Source organism: Cibotium barometz, chromosome 16, assembly GCF_041138505.1.
Source record: "Cibotium barometz isolate CiBa-2024 chromosome 16, ASM4113850v1, whole genome shotgun sequence".
Classification (NCBI taxonomy): domain Eukaryota; kingdom Viridiplantae; phylum Streptophyta; class Polypodiopsida; order Cyatheales; family Cibotiaceae; genus Cibotium; species Cibotium barometz.
In genome coordinates, this window is record NC_141061.1 from 6743024 (window position 1) to 6768252 (window position 25229).

Genomic DNA, 25229 nt, shown 5'->3' on the forward strand with positions numbered 1-25229 from the left:
AATTCATAAATCCTTAGATCAACAAGCTGTCTACTGCTCATGCTCTTGCTTCATAAGCTATGAAGCGGCTGGCCATGCTTAACAGCAATGATGGTAAGTGTGGTCCCCACTTGAGATCTTTTCTCTTCCTTATTGATAGAAGGAAGCCTCCGCTTCCAAGAAAGCCTATGCTCTGATACCAATGTAACTCGCAGCGGCGGTGCCCGGGGGACTAGGGCCTTTGACACACTTGTTGATACCATCAATGCATATTAAAACACTTAAACATGGCCACAGCCTTAACACATATCCATCATCACTTTGCGTAAAACATAAAGCTGGACAAAACATCCACAAATGTTGAAAATGGAGCTTGCACGTGTGACACCGCATAGAGGCCGGAATGGGCCGACCCCCCCCTTGGAGTATTTTATTACCCAAGGAGAATAATATCATGTACAAGCTTTGAGGGCCTTACTCTCCCCACGGGAGATGCCGGATTATCCATATACAAATGCCATAACACAGCCCAACACAAGGCAACCGAGCTGGAACATAGGCTGTAGAAATGCCGAGCCAACAACATAATCCATATACCTCCGTGTGGGTACTGATTCTTCCCCAAAAACCACGGGTATTCATGCAATAGAAAGGGTACAGCAAGTACAACTCTCCATTCAGCCGGTACAGCCGGTACAATGGCTGGTACAACCGGTACGGTGGCTGGTACAGTCGGTGCGGTGGCTGGTACAGCAGGTACAGCAAGTACAAATGCTGGTACAACACATACAATGGCTAGAAATCATAATAAATGATTGAATACCCTTGCCTTCAGTATTTCTTCGCAATGGAAGCCTCCAAAACAGTCCCCAACAGCCGGTATTCTTCATGGGCAGCCTTCAAGTGAGAGAGAAAGAGAGTAGCCATCATTAGAGAAGCCTTCAACGGTGGTAGAGGCTAGTGTGCAGCAAGAGAGCCTCTATTAATGAAGAGAGAGGGCTCCAATTTATAGATTTGGGCCTCCCATGAGCTAAAATGGCAAGAGAAGGCTACAATGACAAGTGGAGAGCCACACAATAGCTGAAGTGACAAGTGTGAGGCCACTTGTCTCACTTTGATCCATTTTCTAACAAGTGTCAGGCCACTTGTCTCACTTTGGTCCACCTCCTTGCCACATGTCCCAATCTAAGAGATGGGTCCTTCCATAAACTTTATCTCTAAAAATATCCCAACTGGTAGACATTCTGTCATAGACACTTTGCCAACTCTTGGTATCTGCTCAATTCCAGATGTAATGACGCGAACAGAATTTCCATCGAAGTCGGGCCAAAAATAGTAACTCTCCTAAATTTTAGGAGTGTGGTCCTTTGTATTCTAGGATAATCCCCCATTCCCAAAGCTTGTACTTTCCAAATATTCAGACATCATGGAGTCCACCAGACCCCTTTCAGACTGGGAAATGTCCAGGCTGGTGACATCCTCCCCAGCTTCTTAAAAGTTGTCCGCAACTTTAAGCTTCAAGCCATATGTTCAAGATATAATCATGTCCCATCGATTGGGCGAGACGAGACAGTCTCAAAAATCCAATATAACTGAAGAATCCATGTCCCAAAGAAATGGGTGAGACTAAATAAGTCTCTATAATACCAATATCAAAATCATGTCCCAAAATAAATGGGCGAGACAAAAACAGTCCCATAAGTTCAGATATCATAATCATGTCCCAAGATAAATGGGCGAGACAAATCAGTCCCATAAGTCCAGATATCATAATCCATGTCCCAAGTAAATGGGCGAGACAAAACAGTCCCATAAGTCCAGATATCGTAATCCATGTCCCAAAAATGGGCGAGACAAAATAAGTCTCCTGCCAATAAGGCATCGGTCCACATGATCCTTGGCATAGATATAAGTTCCGTGCCAACCAGGCGTCATGTCTACTTTACCACTTGCACTCCGTGTTGGTACTCTGACCACACACCTTGGATGAGAGGTGGGCTCAAGTAACAAGATAAAACAATCACTCGCAGGCATAGATAACCTGGAGTTCCATAAGCATTTGTGCTACTTGAAAATATTCCGCCTGCCATCATAACACACCATGTGTGCATGGCCGGAATCCACACGGGCACCGCCCGAAAGTCCACAAATGTCTTGCCATGTCCTTGGACTCATATGCATCCACTCATATGATCCATACACATGCCCAGGTATAATACATACATGCATCCGCATGTTTCTAGGCCTGACACGCATCCGCATGTCCCTAGAATATAGGGGTTTGTGACATTCCCCCCGGCTTCTAATCAGTTGACCGCACCTGAAAAGCCTCCAGATAGGCCTCATCCACTCTGTGCTAACCACACACCTTGGAGTAGAGGTGGAGTTTATCCATAAAAGCATCATATCCATGAGATATCCAAAGATTTCTTCTCTATAAACTCGGACAGATTCGTCCATAGAAATTGCTTGTGAAGCCCAATATCTATATAAATCTCGTCCAAGAAAGAAATCTCCATAGATATATTCCATCCCAATAAAAGGAGCCATGAAAAGAATTCATCCCATTAAAGGGAGCCATAAACAATGTTTCCCTGAAACCATCTCAAGGCAAACAACACCACCTTTCTCCTTGCATAGCTATACAAGGGTTAGTGAACATCAAAAACACTTCATAGCAAAAGCACTAACTTTGCAAACTCAAAGTATACTTAGCTTTTCTTTGCCAGGTTGGTCATGAAGCCAAAAGAAATATCTCGTCACCATATCCATAAGATATCCTGAGAGTAAGCTTGATAATATAATCCACAATATCCATATGGAAAGAGTGCTAAACGTGTGCACATAAAGCCAACTCCATACTTCCAAGATAAATTTTGTGAATTCATAAATCCTTAGATCAACAAGCTGTCTACTGCTCATGCTCTTGCTTCATAAGCTATGAAGCGGCTGGCCATGCTTAACAGCAATGATGGTAAGTGTGGTCCCCACTTGAGATCTTTTCTCTTCCTTATTGATAGAAGGAAGCCTCCGCTTCCAAGAAAGCCTATGCTCTGATACCAATGTAACTCGCAGCGGCGGTGCCCGGGGGACTAGGGCCTTTGACACACTTGTTGATACCATCAATGCATATTAAAACACTTAAACATGGCCACAGCCTTAACACATATCCATCATCACTTTGCGTAAAACATAAAGCTGGACAAAACATCCACAAATGTTGAAAATGGAGCTTGCACGTGTGACACCGCATAGAGGCCGGAATGGGCCGACCCCCCCCTTGGAGTATTTTATTACCCAAGGAGAATAATATCATGTACAAGCTTTGAGGGCCTTACTCTCCCCACGGGAGATGCCGGATTATCCATATACAAATGCCATAACACAGCCCAACACAAGGCAACCGAGCTGGAACATAGGCTGTAGAAATGCCGAGCCAACAACATAATCCATATACCTCCGTGTGGGTACTGATTCTTCCCCAAAAACCACGGGTATTCATGCAATAGAAAGGGTACAGCAAGTACAACTCTCCATTCAGCCGGTACAGCCGGTACAATGGCTGGTACAACCGGTACGGTGGCTGGTACAGTCGGTGCGGTGGCTGGTACAGCAGGTACAGCAAGTACAAATGCTGGTACAACACATACAATGGCTAGAAATCATAATAAATGATTGAATACCCTTGCCTTCAGTATTTCTTCGCAATGGAAGCCTCCAAAACAGTCCCCAACAGCCGGTATTCTTCATGGGCAGCCTTCAAGTGAGAGAGAAAGAGAGTAGCCATCATTAGAGAAGCCTTCAACGGTGGTAGAGGCTAGTGTGCAGCAAGAGAGCCTCTATTAATGAAGAGAGAGGGCTCCAATTTATAGATTTGGGCCTCCCATGAGCTAAAATGGCAAGAGAAGGCTACAATGACAAGTGGAGAGCCACACAATAGCTGAAGTGACAAGTGTGAGGCCACTTGTCTCACTTTGATCCATTTTCTAACAAGTGTCAGGCCACTTGTCTCACTTTGGTCCACCTCCTTGCCACATGTCCCAATCTAAGAGATGGGTCCTTCCATAAACTTTATCTCTAAAAATATCCCAACTGGTAGACATTCTGTCATAGACACTTTGCCAACTCTTGGTATCTGCTCAATTCCAGATGTAATGACGCGAACAGAATTTCCATCGAAGTCGGGCCAAAAATAGTAACTCTCCTAAATTTTAGGAGTGTGGTCCTTTGTATTCTAGGATAATCCCCCATTCCCAAAGCTTGTACTTTCCAAATATTCAGACATCATGGAGTCCACCAGACCCCTTTCAGACTGGGAAATGTCCAGGCTGGTGACATCCTCCCCAGCTTCTTAAAAGTTGTCCGCAACTTTAAGCTTCAAGCCATATGTTCAAGATATAATCATGTCCCATCGATTGGGCGAGACGAGACAGTCTCAAAAATCCAATATAACTGAAGAATCCATGTCCCAAAGAAATGGGTGAGACTAAATAAGTCTCTATAATACCAATATCAAAATCATGTCCCAAAATAAATGGGCGAGACAAAAACAGTCCCATAAGTTCAGATATCATAATCATGTCCCAAGATAAATGGGCGAGACAAATCAGTCCCATAAGTCCAGATATCATAATCCATGTCCCAAGTAAATGGGCGAGACAAAACAGTCCCATAAGTCCAGATATCGTAATCCATGTCCCAAAAATGGGCGAGACAAAATAAGTCTCCTGCCAATAAGGCATCGGTCCACATGATCCTTGGCATAGATATAAGTTCCGTGCCAACCAGGCGTCATGTCTACTTTACCACTTGCACTCCGTGTTGGTACTCTGACCACACACCTTGGATGAGAGGTGGGCTCAAGTAACAAGATAAAACAATCACTCGCAGGCATAGATAACCTGGAGTTCCATAAGCATTTGTGCTACTTGAAAATATTCCGCCTGCCATCATAACACACCATGTGTGCATGGCCGGAATCCACACGGGCACCGCCCGAAAGTCCACAAATGTCTTGCCATGTCCTTGGACTCATATGCATCCACTCATATGATCCATACACATGCCCAGGTATAATACATACATGCATCCGCATGTTTCTAGGCCTGACACGCATCCGCATGTCCCTAGAATATAGGGGTTTGTGACATTCCCCCCGGCTTCTAATCAGTTGACCGCACCTGAAAAGCCTCCAGATAGGCCTCATCCACTCTGTGCTAACCACACACCTTGGAGTAGAGGTGGAGTTTATCCATAAAAGCATCATATCCATGAGATATCCAAAGATTTCTTCTCTATAAACTCGGACAGATTCGTCCATAGAAATTGCTTGTGAAGCCCAATATCTATATAAATCTCGTCCAAGAAAGAAATCTCCATAGATATATTCCATCCCAATAAAAGGAGCCATGAAAAGAATTCATCCCATTAAAGGGAGCCATAAACAATGTTTCCCTGAAACCATCTCAAGGCAAACAACACCACCTTTCTCCTTGCATAGCTATACAAGGGTTAGTGAACATCAAAAACACTTCATAGCAAAAGCACTAACTTTGCAAACTCAAAGTATACTTAGCTTTTCTTTGCCAGGTTGGTCATGAAGCCAAAAGAAATATCTCGTCACCATATCCATAAGATATCCTGAGAGTAAGCTTGATAATATAATCCACAATATCCATATGGAAAGAGTGCTAAACGTGTGCACATAAAGCCAACTCCATACTTCCAAGATAAATTTTGTGAATTCATAAATCCTTAGATCAACAAGCTGTCTACTGCTCATGCTCTTGCTTCATAAGCTATGAAGCGGCTGGCCATGCTTAACAGCAATGATGGTAAGTGTGGTCCCCACTTGAGATCTTTTCTCTTCCTTATTGATAGAAGGAAGCCTCCGCTTCCAAGAAAGCCTATGCTCTGATACCAATGTAACTCGCAGCGGCGGTGCCCGGGGGACTAGGGCCTTTGACACACTTGTTGATACCATCAATGCATATTAAAACACTTAAACATGGCCACAGCCTTAACACATATCCATCATCACTTTGCGTAAAACATAAAGCTGGACAAAACATCCACAAATGTTGAAAATGGAGCTTGCACGTGTGACACCGCATAGAGGCCGGAATGGGCCGACCCCCCCCTTGGAGTATTTTATTACCCAAGGAGAATAATATCATGTACAAGCTTTGAGGGCCTTACTCTCCCCACGGGAGATGCCGGATTATCCATATACAAATGCCATAACACAGCCCAACACAAGGCAACCGAGCTGGAACATAGGCTGTAGAAATGCCGAGCCAACAACATAATCCATATACCTCCGTGTGGGTACTGATTCTTCCCCAAAAACCACGGGTATTCATGCAATAGAAAGGGTACAGCAAGTACAACTCTCCATTCAGCCGGTACAGCCGGTACAATGGCTGGTACAACCGGTACGGTGGCTGGTACAGTCGGTGCGGTGGCTGGTACAGCAGGTACAGCAAGTACAAATGCTGGTACAACACATACAATGGCTAGAAATCATAATAAATGATTGAATACCCTTGCCTTCAGTATTTCTTCGCAATGGAAGCCTCCAAAACAGTCCCCAACAGCCGGTATTCTTCATGGGCAGCCTTCAAGTGAGAGAGAAAGAGAGTAGCCATCATTAGAGAAGCCTTCAACGGTGGTAGAGGCTAGTGTGCAGCAAGAGAGCCTCTATTAATGAAGAGAGAGGGCTCCAATTTATAGATTTGGGCCTCCCATGAGCTAAAATGGCAAGAGAAGGCTACAATGACAAGTGGAGAGCCACACAATAGCTGAAGTGACAAGTGTGAGGCCACTTGTCTCACTTTGATCCATTTTCTAACAAGTGTCAGGCCACTTGTCTCACTTTGGTCCACCTCCTTGCCACATGTCCCAATCTAAGAGATGGGTCCTTCCATAAACTTTATCTCTAAAAATATCCCAACTGGTAGACATTCTGTCATAGACACTTTGCCAACTCTTGGTATCTGCTCAATTCCAGATGTAATGACGCGAACAGAATTTCCATCGAAGTCGGGCCAAAAATAGTAACTCTCCTAAATTTTAGGAGTGTGGTCCTTTGTATTCTAGGATAATCCCCCATTCCCAAAGCTTGTACTTTCCAAATATTCAGACATCATGGAGTCCACCAGACCCCTTTCAGACTGGGAAATGTCCAGGCTGGTGACAGTCAGAATCAGGACAGCCATCTAGTAAAGAGAAGGATGATGCACAGAAACCTAAAAAGAAGGGTAAGTGCCATTACTGCAAGAAAACAGGTCACTATATTCATGAATGTCCTAAGAGGATAGCCAAGGAAAAGAAGAAAGAGTCTGGTAATTCAGTTGAAGACTCTTCAGATGTGGATAACAAGAAAGATGATGCCACAGTCAATCTTGTGGAAGAGGATTGGTGCTTCTTTACTTGCAGCTATGATCCCTTAAATGAGGTTCATTCACTCAGTGTGAGTGAAAGTGGTGATGTATGGTTCTTTGACAGTGGTGCCTCAAGGCACATCACGTCCAGAAAGGATTTGTTTGGCAAGATGGTACCTTCTTCATGTGGCAGAAAGGTTACGTGTGCAAATAATGCTTCTTATCCAGTTCAGGGCACAGGGGATGTTATGCTTACAGCCATTAATGGCTCAGAATTTCTCCTTCAGGATGTATTGTATGTACCTGGGATAAAGAAGAATCTTCTCTCAGTGTCTTCTTTTGCAAAGAGAGGGCTGGTTGTTTCCTTTGAGGATACTAAATGTATGGTCCGTGACAGGGAAAGTGACTTTGCTTTGGTTGCTACAGGGACCTTATGTCGCGGTTTGTACCGTCTTGATCCTTATGAGAGGCACAGTGCATGTGTTGTTTCTACCTTTACATCTGCTATGCAGGATGCAGAGTTGTGGCATGCCAGGTTTGGGCATGTAAATTATGGCAGTCTCATGGCACTTCAGAAGCTGAAAATGGTAGATGCCCTACCTAATTTAGAGACTCCTCCCAGACATGTGTGTGAGGGATGTATTTTGGGAAAGATGCATCGTCAGGCTTTCAAAAAGGATAGAGTTGTTAGAGCTGTCCGCAAATTGCAGCTCATTCACAGTGATGTATGTGGTCCAATGAGGACACAATCCTTGGGAGGTCATTGGTATTTTGTTACTTTTATTGATGACTTTTCCAGATATGCTTGGGTGTATGCTTTGAAGAACAAATCTGATGTCTTTATGCATTTCCGACATTATGTCAACATGGTTGAAAATGCAACAGGACAAAAAGTGCAGACTCTCAGAATTGACAGAGGGGGGGAATACTTATCTAAAGTATTTGATGCTTTTTGTTTAGAGAAGGGCATAGTACACCAGTGTACTACACCATATACACCTCAGCAGAATGGTGTGGCCGAACGAAAGAATAGGTCACTCATGGAGATGGCCAGGTGTATGCTGAAAGCAAAGGGATTGCCACATAAGTTTTGGGTGGAAGCTCTTATGTGTGCCACTCATGTGTTGAACAGGTGCCCTACAAAGGCACTCAGATCTGTTACACCCTATGAAGCTTGGTTTGATCGGAAACCTAGTGTTGATTATTTTCATGTGTTTGGTTGCTTGGCTTATGCACATGTACCACAGGAGCTTCGTGGGAAGCTTGATGATAAAGCCATAAAGTGCATATTTGTTGGCTACAGCAGTCAAAGTAAAGGGTACCGTCTCTATAATCCTGTCACACGCAGGATTTTTGTGAGCAGAGATGTTGTTTTTGCAGAGAATTCAGCACAACCCATTGCTGAATTTAAATTTCAGCAACCTCAGGAGTCTTTTGATGTATTTGAAGGGTTGATACCCATTGGCATAGGAACCACAGCTGATATACCGGCTGAATTTCAGAATTTGCAGCCACCACCTCGTGTGTTTGATGCTTTAAATCAGCCCCAGGCTGAGCCTAACATACAGCAAGCAGAAGAGGATATTGTTGTACAAGAGAGGACAGCTTTGCAAGAAGCTAGAACCATTCCTCGTTGGGCTATACAGACTCTTCAAGAGAGTAAACTTGCTGCTCCATTACCAGGTAGGACACGTAGGAGTACACGTGAGGCTGAAAGCTCTCATTTTTCAGAGTCAGCTTGGGTGAGTTCTATTATGGATGAAGAGGAACCTGAGAGTTTTGAAGATGCAAGTGAAAATCAGCATTGGATGCAGGCCATGCAAGCTGAATTGGATTCTATTGTTAAGAATCATACATGGGATTTGGTGGATTTGCCTCCTGGCAAGAAGGCAATTGGTACAAAGTGGGTTTATAAGGTTAAACGCAAACCAGATGGTACCATTGACAGGTACAAAGCAAGGCTGGTTGCTAAGGGCTATGCTCAGAAAAAGGGCATAGATTATGAAGAAACTTTTGCCCCCACTTCTCGGATGACCACCATCCGTGTTGTTCTTGCTATGGTTGCACATTATGGCTGGTTTGTACATCAGTTGGATATAAAAACAGCCTTTTTGAATGGTGATCTTGAGGAAGAGGTTTATGTGATACAACCTCTTGGTTTTGCTATGTCTGGTCAAGAGCACAAGGTGTGCAAGTTGAGGAAAGCTTTGTATGGCTTAAAACAAGCACCGCGTGCCTGGTATGCAAAGATTGATGCATTTTTGACTAGCCAAGGGTTCACCAACAGTCCAACTGAAAGCACCCTCTACATCAAGAAAGATGGGGGGGATATTTTGATAATCATTCTTTATGTAGATGATATGTTGCTCACAGGTACTGATGCGGATAAAATTTCAGATTTTAAGTCCGAACTCAAATCTGCTTTTGAGATGTCAGATATGGGTATGTTGCACTATTACTTGGGCATACAGTTCATACAAAGTGAGAAGGGTATCTTTATGTTACAGTCGAAGTATGTACAGAGACTGTTGGAAAGATTCAAATTTCAAGATTGTAAGCCTATTTCCACTCCTATGGAACCAGGGCTGAAACTTACAGTACATGATGGCAGTGAATCTTTTGATGCTATTCTCTATTGTCAGGCTGTTGGGTGCCTGATTTACTTGTGCAACACAAGACCGGATATTCAGTATGCAGTATCCCAGGTGAGCAGATATATGCACAGCCCACGGATGCTTCATTGGCAAGCTGTAAAGCGTGTGTTTCGTTACTTGCAAGGCACCAAGTCTTATGGCTTGATGTTTCCCAGGGGGGGTGACTTGCATTTACATGCATACAGTGATTCAGATTGGGCTGGTGACTTCGACACAAGGCAGTCTACCAGTGGTAATTGTTTCTTTTTGGGACACTCATGCATTTCATGGTTGAGCAAGAAACAATCTACAGTAGCTACCTCGTCTTGTGAGGCTGAGTACAGGGCAGCTTTCACAACGACAGTGGAATGTGTTTGGCTACGCAGACTCTTGGCAGATCTTCATCCTTTATTGGAGGAGCCTACTCCGATTCTCACTGACAGTCAGAGTGCTATTGCAGTAGCACGGAATCCTGTGTTTCATGCACGAACGAAACACATAGAGATACATTATCATTATGTCAGAGAAAGACTTCATGCAGGGGAGATCAGCATGATCTATTGTCCAACACATGACAATGTCGCAGATATTTTCACCAAAGCTTTACCTCGAGAAAAGTTTGAAGCTTTCCGCAAAGCTTTAGGCTTACTTCCTTTTGGTGGTATTAGGACCGGCCGGGCACTTTTTACTCACTTTAAGTGAGGTTTTTTCCCCGCGCCCAATAAGGCGCCCAACTTACCGTTATGTGAAACGGGCACCAGTTAGGGCTATTATATGCCCTAAGTTTTGTAACAAACTTATCTTCATTATTTTGAGCTCCATCGTTTTGCTCCTTGCCTCCACACGTTTTGTTCTGTTTCTTCGTGTGCTCCACACCGTCTCTCACACTCACAAGGGCAGAGCACCCATACATACATCGAAGAAATCAGAAACAATAATCATTGTCATCCTCATCGAGGGTGACATGGGCAGTAAGTGCATGAATGTTGTCAATCGCGGGAATCTCGTCTGGTGGATCAGCAACCGCGCAACAAGATTAGCATGGTGTTGTTCTTGTTCTTTCTCCTCCTCCTTGAGGCAATTGGCTTCAATATGACTTTTCCGCTTACAGTATCTCCATATGATGTTCTTGTTGGCTTTCCGTCTGCTGGCACATATAAGCGCCTCTTCAGTGCTGGAGGTCAAGGATGTAGAAGTGGTTTCCTTGTTCCGGCGGTCTTTCTCAATGAGAAGAGCAACCAAGTCATCATATGTAGTAGCGGCCAGGCGTAATACTTCAATGGTCTGCTCAAAGCGAGAAATGCCTTGCATGCTTTTGGTTAGTACTGCCATCTTGTCCTCATCATCTGGTGAACACTTCAAACTTGATAATTGTTGCACAAGAGAATTAAATTTGGAGAGATGATCACTTAACTCTTCATCTTCTTGCATTTTCAGCTCATAAAACTTCAATTTCAGAAAAACTTTGGAATTAGTGACCTTGTTACCAAAGATGCTCTCCAATCGATGCCAGATCTCCTTAGCCGTGGATGTAAAGTCGACGTGATGAATGAGAGAGTTCGCCAAGCAGAGACCAATGGCTTTTGCATTTTGCTGCTTCCAAATTTTTCTTTGTGGCTGATCAAGTGCATCAATTGTGTCGTTCTCAACAACATCCCAAACTCCTTCACACATAAGTAGCAGTTGCATCTTGGTTTGCCATGTGGGAAAGCCTTCCCCCTGGAACTTATCCATGACCAATGTACTAGAAGATAGGGAAGTCATGACTCAAATCTGAACTGAAAACTTACTGTTTATACAATGGAATTCAGCTCAAAAGACTTGATGGTGCAGCAGATGGGTAGGAAGCTTTTAGCTTCATGTGAAAGCACCCCTATCTGTGGTGAAGTGTGAAGCCAAGAAATAAGAATTGTGATGAAACTTATCCCAAACAAATGGCTGAAATTCCCGGGCCGTATGGATGACGAAGCTCTTCTGTTGGATGACTGCAATACGATGCTTATGGCCACTGCTAGTAATCTGCTGATGCGAGGAGCTTGATGCTGCTGAGCTTAGGTGAAACTGATAGCGATGATGCTCATGTACTTAACATACGGGCTCCGTGACTGTAGTGATGGGAGCAGCTCTTATCTCCAATGCAGCAGCTCTGCAGGTTACAGTTAGCTTGGAGATGGGCAAGCACCTCAGAAGCTAGCTATTCGCACAGCATGAAGACAAATGAGATCACGGAGATGAGGGCGAGATAGTGGTTGTGGACAGTGGGCAGCTTGTGGGAGAGGTAGGCGATGAGTGAGATCGATCGCAAGAAGAGAACCTCATGGGAGTGGGCAACCAAAGGAGGAAGACCAACTTCCATTTGTGGGTCGGCCTTCACCCCCGAGGGTTGCCCATGGCTCTGATACCACATGAAGGAATAAGAGAGCAAGCTAACTCTAGGTGCAAAAAGGAAAGATGGCAATCATAATGAAATGGAAAATGAAAGGAAATGAAAGTGTCACGTGCACACCATTCAGGTGTACAGTGACATGGCATCATTTTAGCATCATTAGCATCATCAGGAGTTATCAGGTATTTTACAGGCATTTATGCAATTTTACAGGCATTTTACAGGCATTTATGGGGCAGCCAACCAGCAGTCTTGGACATTTCATCTGGCCGACAGCAGTTATGCTGGCCGACCCCCAGCAGCAGTCCTACATATATATACAGGCGCCTCTCCATTCAGCAATTCAGTCCATCATTCAGCATTCAGCCAAGTGTTCCTTCAGCGTTTCTACTCCAGGAGGGCTGAGAACAGCAGCGCATCATCATCAGCATTCAGTACTTCATCTTCAGCAAACGCATCAGCATTCAGTTCAGTTCAGCCCATCAGATCTGCAAACGCATGGAGCATCCACCTTCCCGTGTTGGAGAGCATCTGCGTTTCATCATCAGGTCAGCATAGCATCTGTTCCAAAGCATCCCTTCAACGTTTCCTTCCCAAGAGACAAGGGAAAGATAGTGGACAGCATAGATCCATTTGGATCTCATTGTAACCGCATTCATTATCTAATATAGCTGCATTGCATTGACACATATTTGTCTCTCTTAAACACCATTAAGTGCAGTTTAGTTAGACTAAGGTTGTGATTACTACGGTCGAAGACCTCTACATGTCACAGAAAACAATGAACAAGTACTTAAATGTAGACCAAGATAGCTTGACTTGATTGATATGACACACAAGAAAGTACATCACTCTTATAGAGTGAACACACACACTCAAGTACCATATGCTTATGGGATAACTCCCAAAGTGACACGTGGCACTCTCTCACACAAAGACTCAAAAATACACTCTTTGACTATGATTTCCTCAACAGGGTGCATGGTGGCTATACCACACTAGGAGCCTTCCCAAGCACAAAGATGGGTGTTTCCCTATAAAAAGACCCTCCTAGTCCCTCATTTTCCCACGCCCCCTTCATGAAGTGTCGATGCTTGTATTTTGTACATCAAGGCCTTACAGCAATACCTTGTAACTGAAACCGATCCCGTTAAGTGGGAAAGACTCCGTTGGACATCCACACACTTAATAGCACAACTTTAAAACCACAAATTTGAAATGGACAACTTAATACAACTTGAAATTGAAATGAAATGAAATGGAAAGATGGACACCAGCACTGGGGCCGGAACGGGCCGACCCCCCCTCAATATATGTTATATTTATTGGGAGTATTTAATGAATACAATGCTCCATGGGTTCCAAGAACCAGATGATGTCCATGTACATATGAAAACAGTACCAAACAAATAGGCTCGAAGTCGAATTTCGATGTAGAAGCTCAAAGCAGAACGACCACTAGTGTGGTTCAATCGCTACGGTCCTGTGCTTTCACTGGACTCCGCGGAGAGCGCCTCACTGGTGTTCCGAGACCACGCACAAACAGGCGCTCTCGTACTAACGCCTGGCTCTCCCGATCTCAGCACCTTTGGACCGAGGTTCGCCAATATAGCTTGGACAACCCGGCACCGAACGGGTGTTGGCCGAGCGGGATGAATCTTTTATCAGATTTAAACATAAGATACTTTACTCAAATCTGAAAATCACTTACTTGTAGATGGTTGATAGAAAACCAATACTTGTGGTATGCTGAAGCCACCCTTGTTGAAGAAACAATTGCCTCGTGGTGAACTTAGTGCTGCCACCAAGATAAGTACACCCGCAAAAAGCACAGCCGCCTGCTGTGAGAGTAGGAGTGCCCACTTGCAAGGGAGGAGCGGCCTGGCTGCAACGTGGAGAGAATGAGCAGTTTGCTGGAGTTAGAGCACACAGCCTCCTGCCTTATTGGAGATGGCGTGCACAGTCGCCTTGTAGAAATTCATGCGCAGCCAGCAGTTTGCATACACAGTAGAAAAGCATGAATAGTAGCCTGTCGCTTGCAAGGGAGCATGGGGAGGTGCAGCCGGTAGAGGACGGGCAGCCTGCTGGATGTGTACTTCAGTTACGCTGTGCAGCCCACCTGTAGGAGAGGAAGTGATGCAGGCGCCTGCTGTAGCCAGGGCAACCTGCTGGAAAACAGGCGCAGCCCACCTGCAGCAAAATCAGCAGCCTGTAGAGAGGTAGGCGCAGCCAGCAGAGCAGAGGGTACTGCAGTCGTTGTGCAGGGAAGGCAGCCAGCCGCTTGGGAAAAGCAAGCGAAGAGAAGATGGTCGCCGGTTTCTCAACGCAAGAAGGTGGAAGCGATGGGTGATGAACAACGCAAGAAGCGATTCATGTTGACGCTTGAAGAGAGAGCCTTTTTCTTTAATAAAATAAGAGTGAAGTTAACTTTGTGATACCCACGTTTGCATGTGGGTAGGGAGTTTGGGTAGGTGCCCATGCCCACCCCCACACTCACTTAAAGTGGGGCTCCCCACCTTGGCCCCTAAGTGGGTGCCCAAAGGGGGTGCCCACTTTTAAATAAATGTGAACACCTAACCTTATAAAATAAGAGGTTAGAGATAAAATAATAAAAACAACATGTGCAACATACTTACCACCTGTTCACATGCACCAAAACTCGTCAGAATACAGAGCAGACTTCACGACTCACTGGCAGGCGTCCCCGCTCAGTAAGTAACACGTCAAGCAGGCAAACACACAAATACATGTCATGCGAAAACAGTTTCAAACATGCAAATCATGTGTGCATGTGCAAATAGTAACATGGACATATCTCCCGTTCATGGAACAAGTACAAAATATCTGTCGGCACAAAACTGGCACGACATAAAAACATAAAAACCTGGTCTTCCTATGGAGTGACAGTCCCATAGGTAAGACACAGTTCCAGGCACGAGTCTCCCTATGGTGTGACAGTCCCATAGGCAAAACACGGCACGAATACTGGCTCTTCCATGGCGTGATAATCCCATGGGTCGGACACAGTCAAGGTCATACACGGGTGGCACTGGTCTGGCTCCCGTCCATACGACACCATCCTGCTAACACACGGGTGGCACCAGTCTGGCTCCCGTCCATGTCAGCAAAATACTGGCCTCTTCACATGAGACACCGGCCTGGCCTCAAGTGAACGAGACGCAAAAACTGGAGATGGACCAAATGGTCGGCCAATTGGTGACAGTAACCCTTACACCCTAGTGTACCCCCTCTAGATGTCATACTAGCCATTTATACCCTATGGAAGCTTGTCTTGGACACAAGTTGAAGTAGGCAATTGTTTCTCTTGGAATAGGGGAGTCTTCCACACACCTTGCAGAGCATCTACATCAAGCCAAAGCTAGATTATAAGTAAGTGATCCAACTAGCCTCTCAAATATTTGAATTCCTACCAAGTACATGTTCTTTTGATGCTTTAAATCTTGTTATTTGAATAAATTGTTTTATTGCTCTATGTCAATTTTACAAAGAATAGAAATAGTGGATAATTTAATTAAATACTCCCCTTCCCATCCTAGAATGCAATTATTGGAGAAATAGCCTCTAGAATAAGGTACAATCAACTCTTGACTTAGGAGAATGAAAGAATTATTAAATCTAAGGTCTTAATACCCTCTGTAATCAAATTACAATGAGCCTTAGAATAAGGCCTAAATCCCTTGAAATCATGCCTTTCATTAATTATGGTTGGACATAGCAAAAACTTAGGTAGATGTTGTAATGAACACACATGCATCAAAGCTCTTGAATTTAAATCTTAAATACATGGACTATCATAGAGTCTTTAATTTAATTTAGAAGTGAACCTTAGAGTAGATGCCTTGGTGGTGTAATTTCTAACTCTCTTTTGCCACATTAAACCCTAAGAATATATAGTTCATTTGAGTTCTAAGACTATGGTCTAAACCCTAAGACAGTGACATATGGTTAAGTAAAGAGAGGACCAATTATATACATGTGCAAGGGTGCAACTTTTAGAATTAGGCCTAAAAATTGACTATGACCCTTAAAGAGTAAGCGCTAAATTAGCGCTAGAATATGGATTATTTTAGAAAATCCTAGCCACTCTATGAATCTTATCCCAATAAGGTTAGGATCAACTTAACTGATATAGGTAATCTTCAAACTTATGGGGAATTAGTCATTAGACCTAATCCCTTAGAACTAGTATGGATTAGTCCTAGATTAAAGTATAATTAAAGTTGCACATGGAATATGAATTATCCTTCTTTTGATCTTAGAAAAAATGGGTATATTCCATAACTATGGACCTTTCTATGAACATAGTAATAGAAATTCTAGAAATAGAATTTGACTAGTTCTTAGAGAGAGAGAGAACAACCTTATGATTAGAACTAGACCTCAAATTGAGTAAATTTAGACCTTGAATTAGAGAACTTATCCAATACATTAATTTTCCAAGGTTTTGAACCTTACGTAAATTATCCTAAGACCAAAAATTAACTAGTCCACTAGTTAAAAGGTTACTAGTCTAGTTGTAAATTCTTCTAGATTCAAACTCAAGAGTACGATACTCCATAAGGAATAGATCTATCTTAAGAGTACTATTAGGACACATTAATAACCATATAGAGGCCTTAGAAATTGACTACGGCTAAGATAGATATAAGAGTCATTCAATCATCAAATCGGGACTAAGAATCGATTGAAGGACTTGGACAATGAACAAGCAAGACAAGTAAGCTTATGGACCCGCTGGACTTACGGAACGAGACTCGCATTCGGAGTGTCGACTTGAGGACTAAGAAAGTCTCACTCGCACTTGTAGTGGTTTACTCTGCATTGGACAGCATATGTGATACATGATGGTTGTCCATGTTTTTGCTTGAATACTATATTCACTGGAGTTTGTGAAGTTTGTGACGATACCTCACAGATCATTATTGTACCGGACGGATCTTGCCCTAGTGGGGGATCACATTGCGAAGACGGTCGACCGAGACCTTAAACCATCTTGACGAATGTGGATATGCTCTAGATGCAATTCGTGTGATGGACAAGAGGCGGCTCCGATTATACTGGGCCACAGTTGCTATGAGAACCAATCCGAGTGGTGGTTGTTGTAAGAACCCTAGTTGCTATGAGAACCAATCCGAGTGGTGGTGGTGGTTGTAAGAACCCTAGTGCATTGGTTGGTCCGAGTGTTCGTGCCTCGGAAGTGATATGGCTGTCGGAAGTAGCTCCGTATGGCTATTCACGACGTCTGTACTAGGTGTGAGACATATGGACTCCTCGCCGGGCGGCTTAGTGATCTTGGAGTGTTCAAGCTCAACAGTGCATATCTTTCCAATCTAAGGATCCTAGTTGTAGACACTGAGATTTTATGAACATTGATGATATACTATATTCAAAACTTTTAAATTAACGACTGCTTTCCGCGGTGTGTATACTCTGTTTTCTTGGTTGTCATTAACATGTACGCGATCGAAAAAGAATATCAATTACGGGTGCGTGAGTTCACACCAACCCCACAGGTCTAATGAACGGGAGAGCGGCTAGACCCATGGTGTGGTCAAGGCTAGGCTGTACCCTTGGAGCTGGTCTAAGTTGAAAAAGGATTAAACCATTGGAAAGCAGGAGGCAGGGTGGACCCGAGTTGCAAGTGCTTTCCAAAAAGAAGAAAAAATCAAGACCAAAATCATTGTGAATCTATACAACTTGGGAAAAATAAACGAGATCGTTTATTAGAACCAATGTTACCCAGGAACAATTGCCTGCTCCATAATCGAGGAATAGGACATCACCAAAGGTTTTCTGAGCCACCTATATGCCTCCTATTTGTGAGAATTATGGAGAGACGACCCTTGGAGGAGTCGAGTACATTTCTCAATGTTAAGCTTACGCCAACAGTTACGAGATAAAACTACTGGAGTAGCCAAACATTGAGATAGTGTTGTATCGAGGTCCCGAGTGAGATTGCTCTGTTGGAAATTATCTACTTGGCCGTTGCATGTTAGATTAGGAATAGTCCGATCCATTTTAATGGCTTATATTTAGTTTCACTTGCCTCTTGTTCCTGATCCTCGGAAGATTTAGATAGTTTCATGTCTGCAACATTAGCATATTTGTGGCGTACTAAGGTGGACAAAAAAACCATCAAGCTACTCAAAAATCTTTTGGTATGTACTCCAAGAATGCATGGTGGCCACAATATACTGAATTTACACTTTCATGTTATTGCCAAGAAAGCTTATCTTCTTTTGAGTTTCTTGGTGCAAAAACAACCGTGGACTTTAATGTCATCAAGTCTTGTTGCAGCAATGAAAACTCCAACCTTTGGGCATCGGATGATTACTCATGCTGAGGTTATATTTGGCTCCTCAGAGGGGGGCGTTCTTGGATGCTCGTTTTCCACGAAATTGATTCAAGACTAGCAAACTTTGATGGCTCAAATGAAATGCTCTAGTAGCCCACCCTGATCAAGGCAACTCCCTTCGCAACGACGGCATTCATTGGGGTTGTGCATTTCAACAGCCTCTTGCTCTTTTACAACCGAGAGAGATTTCCTCTCTACAAAAGCAGTCAAGTATGTTGAGGTTGTGGTGAATGATAGGGACTATGTACTTTCTTTTCCAGAAGCTATGACACTTTACAATCTAGGTCTACATCACAAACCGATATGGCGTACCATAGCTTCTCTACTGCATGATTTTCAACCTGTACCTCCTCTAGACTTGAAAGATTGGATGTTGGTGGGTCAAAATGCACGCTCCCATGCGGTGCCCTTTCACAATTTGACTACGGCCAGTGCATACAAATTGCTTCTTCCTCCACCTTGGATACAGGCTCGTGGAAATTCATTATGGCACATTAACAAGCCTTCTGGCTGGTGGAGGGGTGTCTCGAAAATCTCGAAGAGTAAATTACCCCTCAAACAAAAAGTCTTCTTCTAGAGATGCCTCATTGGTGCTTTACCAATTGGCAATTTTCTGGCCGAAAGACATATTCCTCCTGCATCTTGTAGGTGTTCACATCCATGTGAGACAATAGTATGTCATCTTCTATGGTCTTGCCACTATTCTCGTGCTCTTCTAGACAGATTGTCAAGACACCTTCGTGTGAGATTTGTGGCAGATCTTTTGGCAATTTTTCTTGGTTATTTGGCAACATTCCCTCTCTTTGACAGAATTTGATACTTTCATTGCATTGACTAGGTTTTGGGCCCTATGGTCCATTTATCATGCAAGAAATCAGCTAATCTTTGCTGCACAAGATATTCCCTGTTTTGCTTTCTTTAGGATATCCCTTCTTTTCTTTCGGGATTCTTTTGACCTTGGAGATCTGCGCTTGGCAACTATACAAGTGTTCTTTGATTGCTTTTGAATTTTAGCTGTATCAAAGTTGGACAACTGGACTTGTAATTACCTCATGTTTTTTTGTATTTTGATTATGGGTTTTCTCCTCCACTTGGAGGTTTCCCACTAGTGTGTGTGTGTGTGTGTGTGTGTGTGTGTGTGTGTGAGAGAGAGAGAGAGAGAGAGAGAGAGTGAAAATGAAATGAAATGAAATGTCATATTAACATCTTCAAAAGGCCAGAATGACCTATGAGACAAAAGTTACAATCAAAGGTCCGATACAAGCTGTCTGTGGAACAAGAAAGAATATATAAAGAGGGGTACATTCAGATGAGTGATAGCATCCGGCCGGGGCGCGGGGGGGGGGGGGGGGGTGGGGGGGTGGAGAGAGAGAGAGAGCGTCATCGAAGAAACTCTCGCATGGGACGCCGTAACATAAGGCCAATCTCATCCGAGAGAGAGACTTACCCACCAGAGTCTACAACTTTGCTGTTCGACATTTACAAGTTTGGATCCCACTCTTGATTTGCATGCACATGGCTTGTATAAAGTTTGAAAGAGCTACCAGAGTCTGCCAATTTACAGCCCAATATCTGCCAGAGTCTGCATATAGTATGTACACTATTTGTATGCATGCACACAGTCTTACATGGGAGAAGAGCACAAACACATGCACAGAGTCTTACATCTCTATGTATGTGAGAAAAGCCGCATGTGGCCTTGAAGAATAACCCACACACTAGAGTTCGTGCTGATATACAGAGCATCAACTCAAGTAGCGACTAAACATTTTTCTACACTAATGGTCAGGGCTTGGCAATGGAGGGATGGCCATCATTGGATCTGGCCTCTATCCAAACCATAATCACATCTTCCAACGGCCCAGATTTTCCCAGGCTCCGTACAGCCATGTATGCCAATGGTCAGACACTGGACATGACTCCAAAAACCTAAATTTCATTACTAAACGCCTGACTTTCACCTCAGGATTCAGCCATGCTAATGTTACCCCGACTTGAGATACTATCATCACCTCACCCTGACCATTATGTAATTTAAAGTACATTGTGGTCAACCATTCTACCCTTGGAAGCTGGCTCACAACTCCCTTGCTCCCCAGTTCCAGGGCAGAATGCCCTCCCCGTGGGCTTCATCCTAAAAATTATTTCATATAACCTTTTCTTTTGTATGCATTTTTACCTAATGGAAACGTGGACTGAGTAAAAGGCATACTAAATGTAAGTTGAGCACAGACCTGGCACATGGATCTCCTCGAGTAAAATAAGTCAATCAGGGCTGATAATTAGACCTTCCCTTAATAAATGCAAACTGTCTCTTGCTCACATTGTCCTGGAGAAGAGGGGAGATTCTGATTGCCTATCCATGTTTACCATATGCTGAAGGCTCATCTGCGTTGTCTACTACTACACAGGCAGCACTGAGCCCGACAGATGCAATTTCAAGATTCAGGCCCCTGTTCTGCTATAAAGGAGGTCTCTTCAGGCTTCACAATGCTTGCATCATCAATATGCAATGCCAGGCGGGCAGTCTCATAACACACAAATGAGATTCCAGCAGCAGGAATCAGCTTTAACCAAGTTGTTCCAAGTCCCCTGTAGAGAGCCAGAAAACCCTCGTGCTGGTAAATATCTAGAATAACCCCAACAGTTGACTTCTTAATTACAGCATCTGTAAGAGACAATTGCAACTGCCTTCTCGCCACCTGCACATATAAGGCAAACAATTTATCCAATCCACACAACACCAGACCCTGAATTTTGAGTTTACCAATAGAGGTCATATTACAAATGGCTGTGGCTGTCTGACACACACCTCTAAAGGATAAGTAACAGCACTGGAAGCAGCAGCTGCTACTGCTCCAAAAATAAGAGTTGGTATCGTTGGCACACTTTGCTTCCCGGTGGAACGGCAATACGTTGTGCGAAGACCATCATACACAAAATAGTTTGTTGCCGCATATGGAAACACTCCAACTAAGCTGGGGGTAAGTCCAGAATAGAATGCCAAGAAACCCTGCAACACATGCACATGCCGCAACTATCAGAACATGGTGTCCCTCTCACCAATACCAGGGTGGCAAACTTGAAACATGCAGCTTACCTCATCACTGGCAATTTTCCTAATGGCCTGTAAGACCCCACTGTATAGCTCAGGCTGTAAGAGAAGAATAAATCAAGTATCAGCCGAATATACAGGATAGGCTGCTTAAGATTCCAGCTGCCCATTAACCATCAAATTAAGAGCATACCTGAACAGAAAGCCTAGTTCTGATCAATTCTAACGGGTAAGTAGCAATAGTGCCAGCCATTCCTGCAGCTCCACCAGCAATAGTCGCTGCTGCGTTCTTCAATGGATGGCCTTCCTTGTTGAGTGCTCTTCGAACTGTCTCAAAGACACATAGCTCTATAGCTTTACTGGGGGCAACTCTTAAGCAGTTCACCAGGTTACCTGCCCAGAAAGGAACAGAAAAGAGAGAGAACTAACTGAAACAATGCATTCTGCATACGAAACCAGAAAATTAACATAAACATTCAAAACATTATACTGTCACAACATACACTACCTCTAAAAAGACCTTGCCAGCCATCTTGTTCCACAATTTCCTTGCAAATGGTCAGGGCAGACTTTTTCCCTCCCCACAGCACATGTGACGTAATCAAATGAGTCTGCACTTCAATGGACATCAGTTAATAAAACAAGATCAAGACTGCTGCACGCTACAAGTTCTCTCTTTACAAGACGAGCCAAAAAACATGGCCACTAACCATCTTACCTTGATCAAGTCTAACGGTGCAACTGCAGTCCTGGATATGACACCAGCAAAACCACCACATAGAAGCTGTTTCACAATGTGGGCTCTTTGTGCTTGTCGTTTCTTCATGGCCTCAGCATCTTTATGCTTCTGCACTTGTATTATGTTGGCTTTCTGCAAGCCGTTTATCTTTAATATCTTTGACGTAAAAGCTGTCTGCTTCTCAGAAGGTACAGTGAGTTTTCTAAATGTAAGATTACTGGGACCTTTAAGACCCATGAGGCATATCTCATGGGGTAAATGTAGTCCAACCAGGGACCTTTCTGACAATAGATTAGGCACTGGTTCCGATGTTAAAGCATACTCCCAATCTTTTTCCAGCTGTTCCCGATCACCAGCAATTTGTTTTCTCCTTCTCTCCACTTTGGCAGAAGAAACTATGTTGATGCTATTGGGCCGCACAGACATGTCAAGTTGGGCACGCGTACTCTGCTCTGCACCGGCCATGACACCGAGACTGGTACTTTTGCTCCAAATTTCTTCTTCCTCCTGCAAGTGAGGAGCCGCAGATACATCGGAGAGGGTGTAAAAACCCTTAGCTATTCCCTGGACAGGTTGCTTATCGAAGCCTCTCTTCGCCACATCCAGGCTGTCAAAGCCTTTCATTTCTAAATTCCAGCTACCCTGCGCATGCTTCTCCCATTGTAACGAATCATTTGTATCAACCCTGGTGCCAGACCTTTGCTCTTCACGAATCTCTCTGAACTTAGGGCTAATCGGCAGGATGGCCGAGGGCAATCTCCTGGCATTTCCATTCAAATCCCCGTTCCTAAAGGTATCTTCATCCTTTTCCAAATTGATGCCCACACCACCATCCCGCATCAGCATATTCTGCTTGGCAGGGTAAGTTCCTCCTAGCACATCAGTTAAATGCGCAAAAGGCCATGACTGGTTGTTTGGTGCAATCTCTTTTATGGTAAACTCCAAGAAACTGGACAAAAAGAAGGTTTCTCTTGCACTTTCCTTACTGCAACCTTGATGATGACCGAGGCAGGTAACACCTCGGTCATCCATTAAAGATAGTCGGAGATAAAGCTGTTCTTGTATAGCAGAAGATATCAGAGAATGGGTCTCACCACATTCTTACATGTAGACCTGGAAAGCCGCAAAGAGCTTGGAAGCACAGTCCTTCAATCTGCGGGAAATTTCTGGGCAGCAAAGGTTACCCCGGAGCCGAGAACTCTTAGTGGGGAAAAAAGAGATGCAGAGGTTGCTTTTGTGCTCAACCTGTGAGCAGCACTTAAGAGCCGGAAATATATAGGTGTGGTGATCTTTTATACTGTGAAAGGCCTTTGTTCTGATTTTCTGTAGAGAGCCCCAGGTCAAAACAGATCTGGGGGTGATGGGTTGAGAAAAACAGGTAATAGGTTTTCCTGGGAAAAAAAAAAACAGGTAAAAGGTGGGTCCTGTGCAGAGTAGCGTTTGCCCAAGGTTAACTCAACCGCAGGCCAAGACCCTAAAGAACCCACGTGGAACAAAACGCAAACGATGACAAGATGGAAAGCCAATACCAAGATGCTTTTGTTATAGATGACTTACCCGAGCTTTGCTGCTATGTGGGCGGCTTCAAAGGCGCTCCAAACACGCTTTTGGAAATGAGGTTCTGTTGGGGGGGCTGCATAACGAGTCCAAAAAAAGCAGAGGAAGTCGATGTGCCCAGGTTCCACAACAAGCCGAAATAGGTACGCAGAAAAAATGCTTTCCTTCTCGAAATGGGCTGTACACCCTAAGCGCTAATTGACAGCAGCGAGGCTCGCCCAGCGAAATGGACGATGCTCTCGGCAGGACCCCAAATGCACACACGAGAGAGAGAGAAAGAGAGAGAAAAGAAGAAGGGAGAAGAGATAGAAAGAGAGCACACACGAGAGAGAGAGAGAGAGAGAGAGAGAGAGAGAACAGAGAGACTGAGAGAGAGAGAGAGAGAGAGACGCTTTCCGAAGTTTTCTGGTTTTCGGAAGCCTCTAGAGAGGAGAGAGAAAACGTCTTTGTGGCCGTTTGGCTAGCCACGTCGATGCCTCTGCCACGTATCAGTTGTAGTACCTCAACGTGGCATATCCTAACTTCAACTTCCAACTTTCCAGGGTGTCTGACGTGGCCCTCTATGACGACGTGTCCGCTGTCGGCTAGGCTTTCACGAGCATCCGTCCCGACACGGGACCGTGATTGTGCGGCTTCGCATGCCCCTGGCCCCCCCTCGTTGTCCCACACAAAGTCAATAAAAAGGCCAAAATGTTTTGTTTTGCATTTCCATTAAATATATTCTGTTAGATTTTCAAGAAGACGAGAATTTCAGACCCATACATTGTATTACCATTTGGCGCACCAACCCTTAGTTAAAACACCAACCCAAAGCAGGAGTCATTATGTTACTAAGGTTTAATCTACCTTCTTTTCTCTCTATCTCTTGTTGGGAAGGTGGAATAATCCATCGGCTTACACAAGCTACCCCCGTTGTGTAGCTCACTAACCGTTGTACCACCTTGATTACACGCTCGAGGCTCTTTTCTCTATATCTCTATATATATTATATAAAGGATGAGTTTCACAAAGCTGCCACGTGGCAATAACCTAGAGGTTCCGGAAGAGGAGGAGGAGGAGGATGGGGAGAATTTGAATTTGGAGGTTTGAAGAGACGTGCAAAGCACAGGTCAACCCACTAGT

The 25229-nt window shown here is 44.0% G+C and overlaps 1 protein-coding gene across 4 annotated transcripts in view; it reads right to left on the minus strand.

Annotated features, from left to right (window-relative positions):
• LOC147630311 (uncharacterized) overlaps positions 1-24399 on the minus strand; it is an 81697-nt gene extending 57298 nt beyond the window's left edge. For 3 of the 4 annotated variants that reach the window (XM_086810147.1, XM_086810150.1, XM_086810149.1), the window contains exons 1-7: positions 24108-24399; positions 22530-23941; positions 22320-22422; positions 22005-22204; positions 21857-21910; positions 21569-21769; positions 20991-21458 (exon numbers count right to left, since the gene is read on the minus strand). In XM_086810147.1, coding sequence (XP_086666273.1) covers positions 21195-21458; positions 21569-21769; positions 21857-21910; positions 22005-22204; positions 22320-22422; positions 22530-23582 — 1875 coding nt within the window. In that variant the 5' untranslated portion in view covers positions 23583-23941; positions 24108-24399 and the 3' untranslated portion in view covers positions 20991-21194. Of the gene's footprint in view, positions 1-20990; positions 21459-21568; positions 21770-21856; positions 21911-22004; positions 22205-22319; positions 22423-22529; positions 24025-24107 lie in introns of all 4 variants that reach the window. The other variant, XM_086810148.1, reaches the window with a different exon arrangement.
• Positions 24400-25229: the final 830 nt, after the last annotated feature.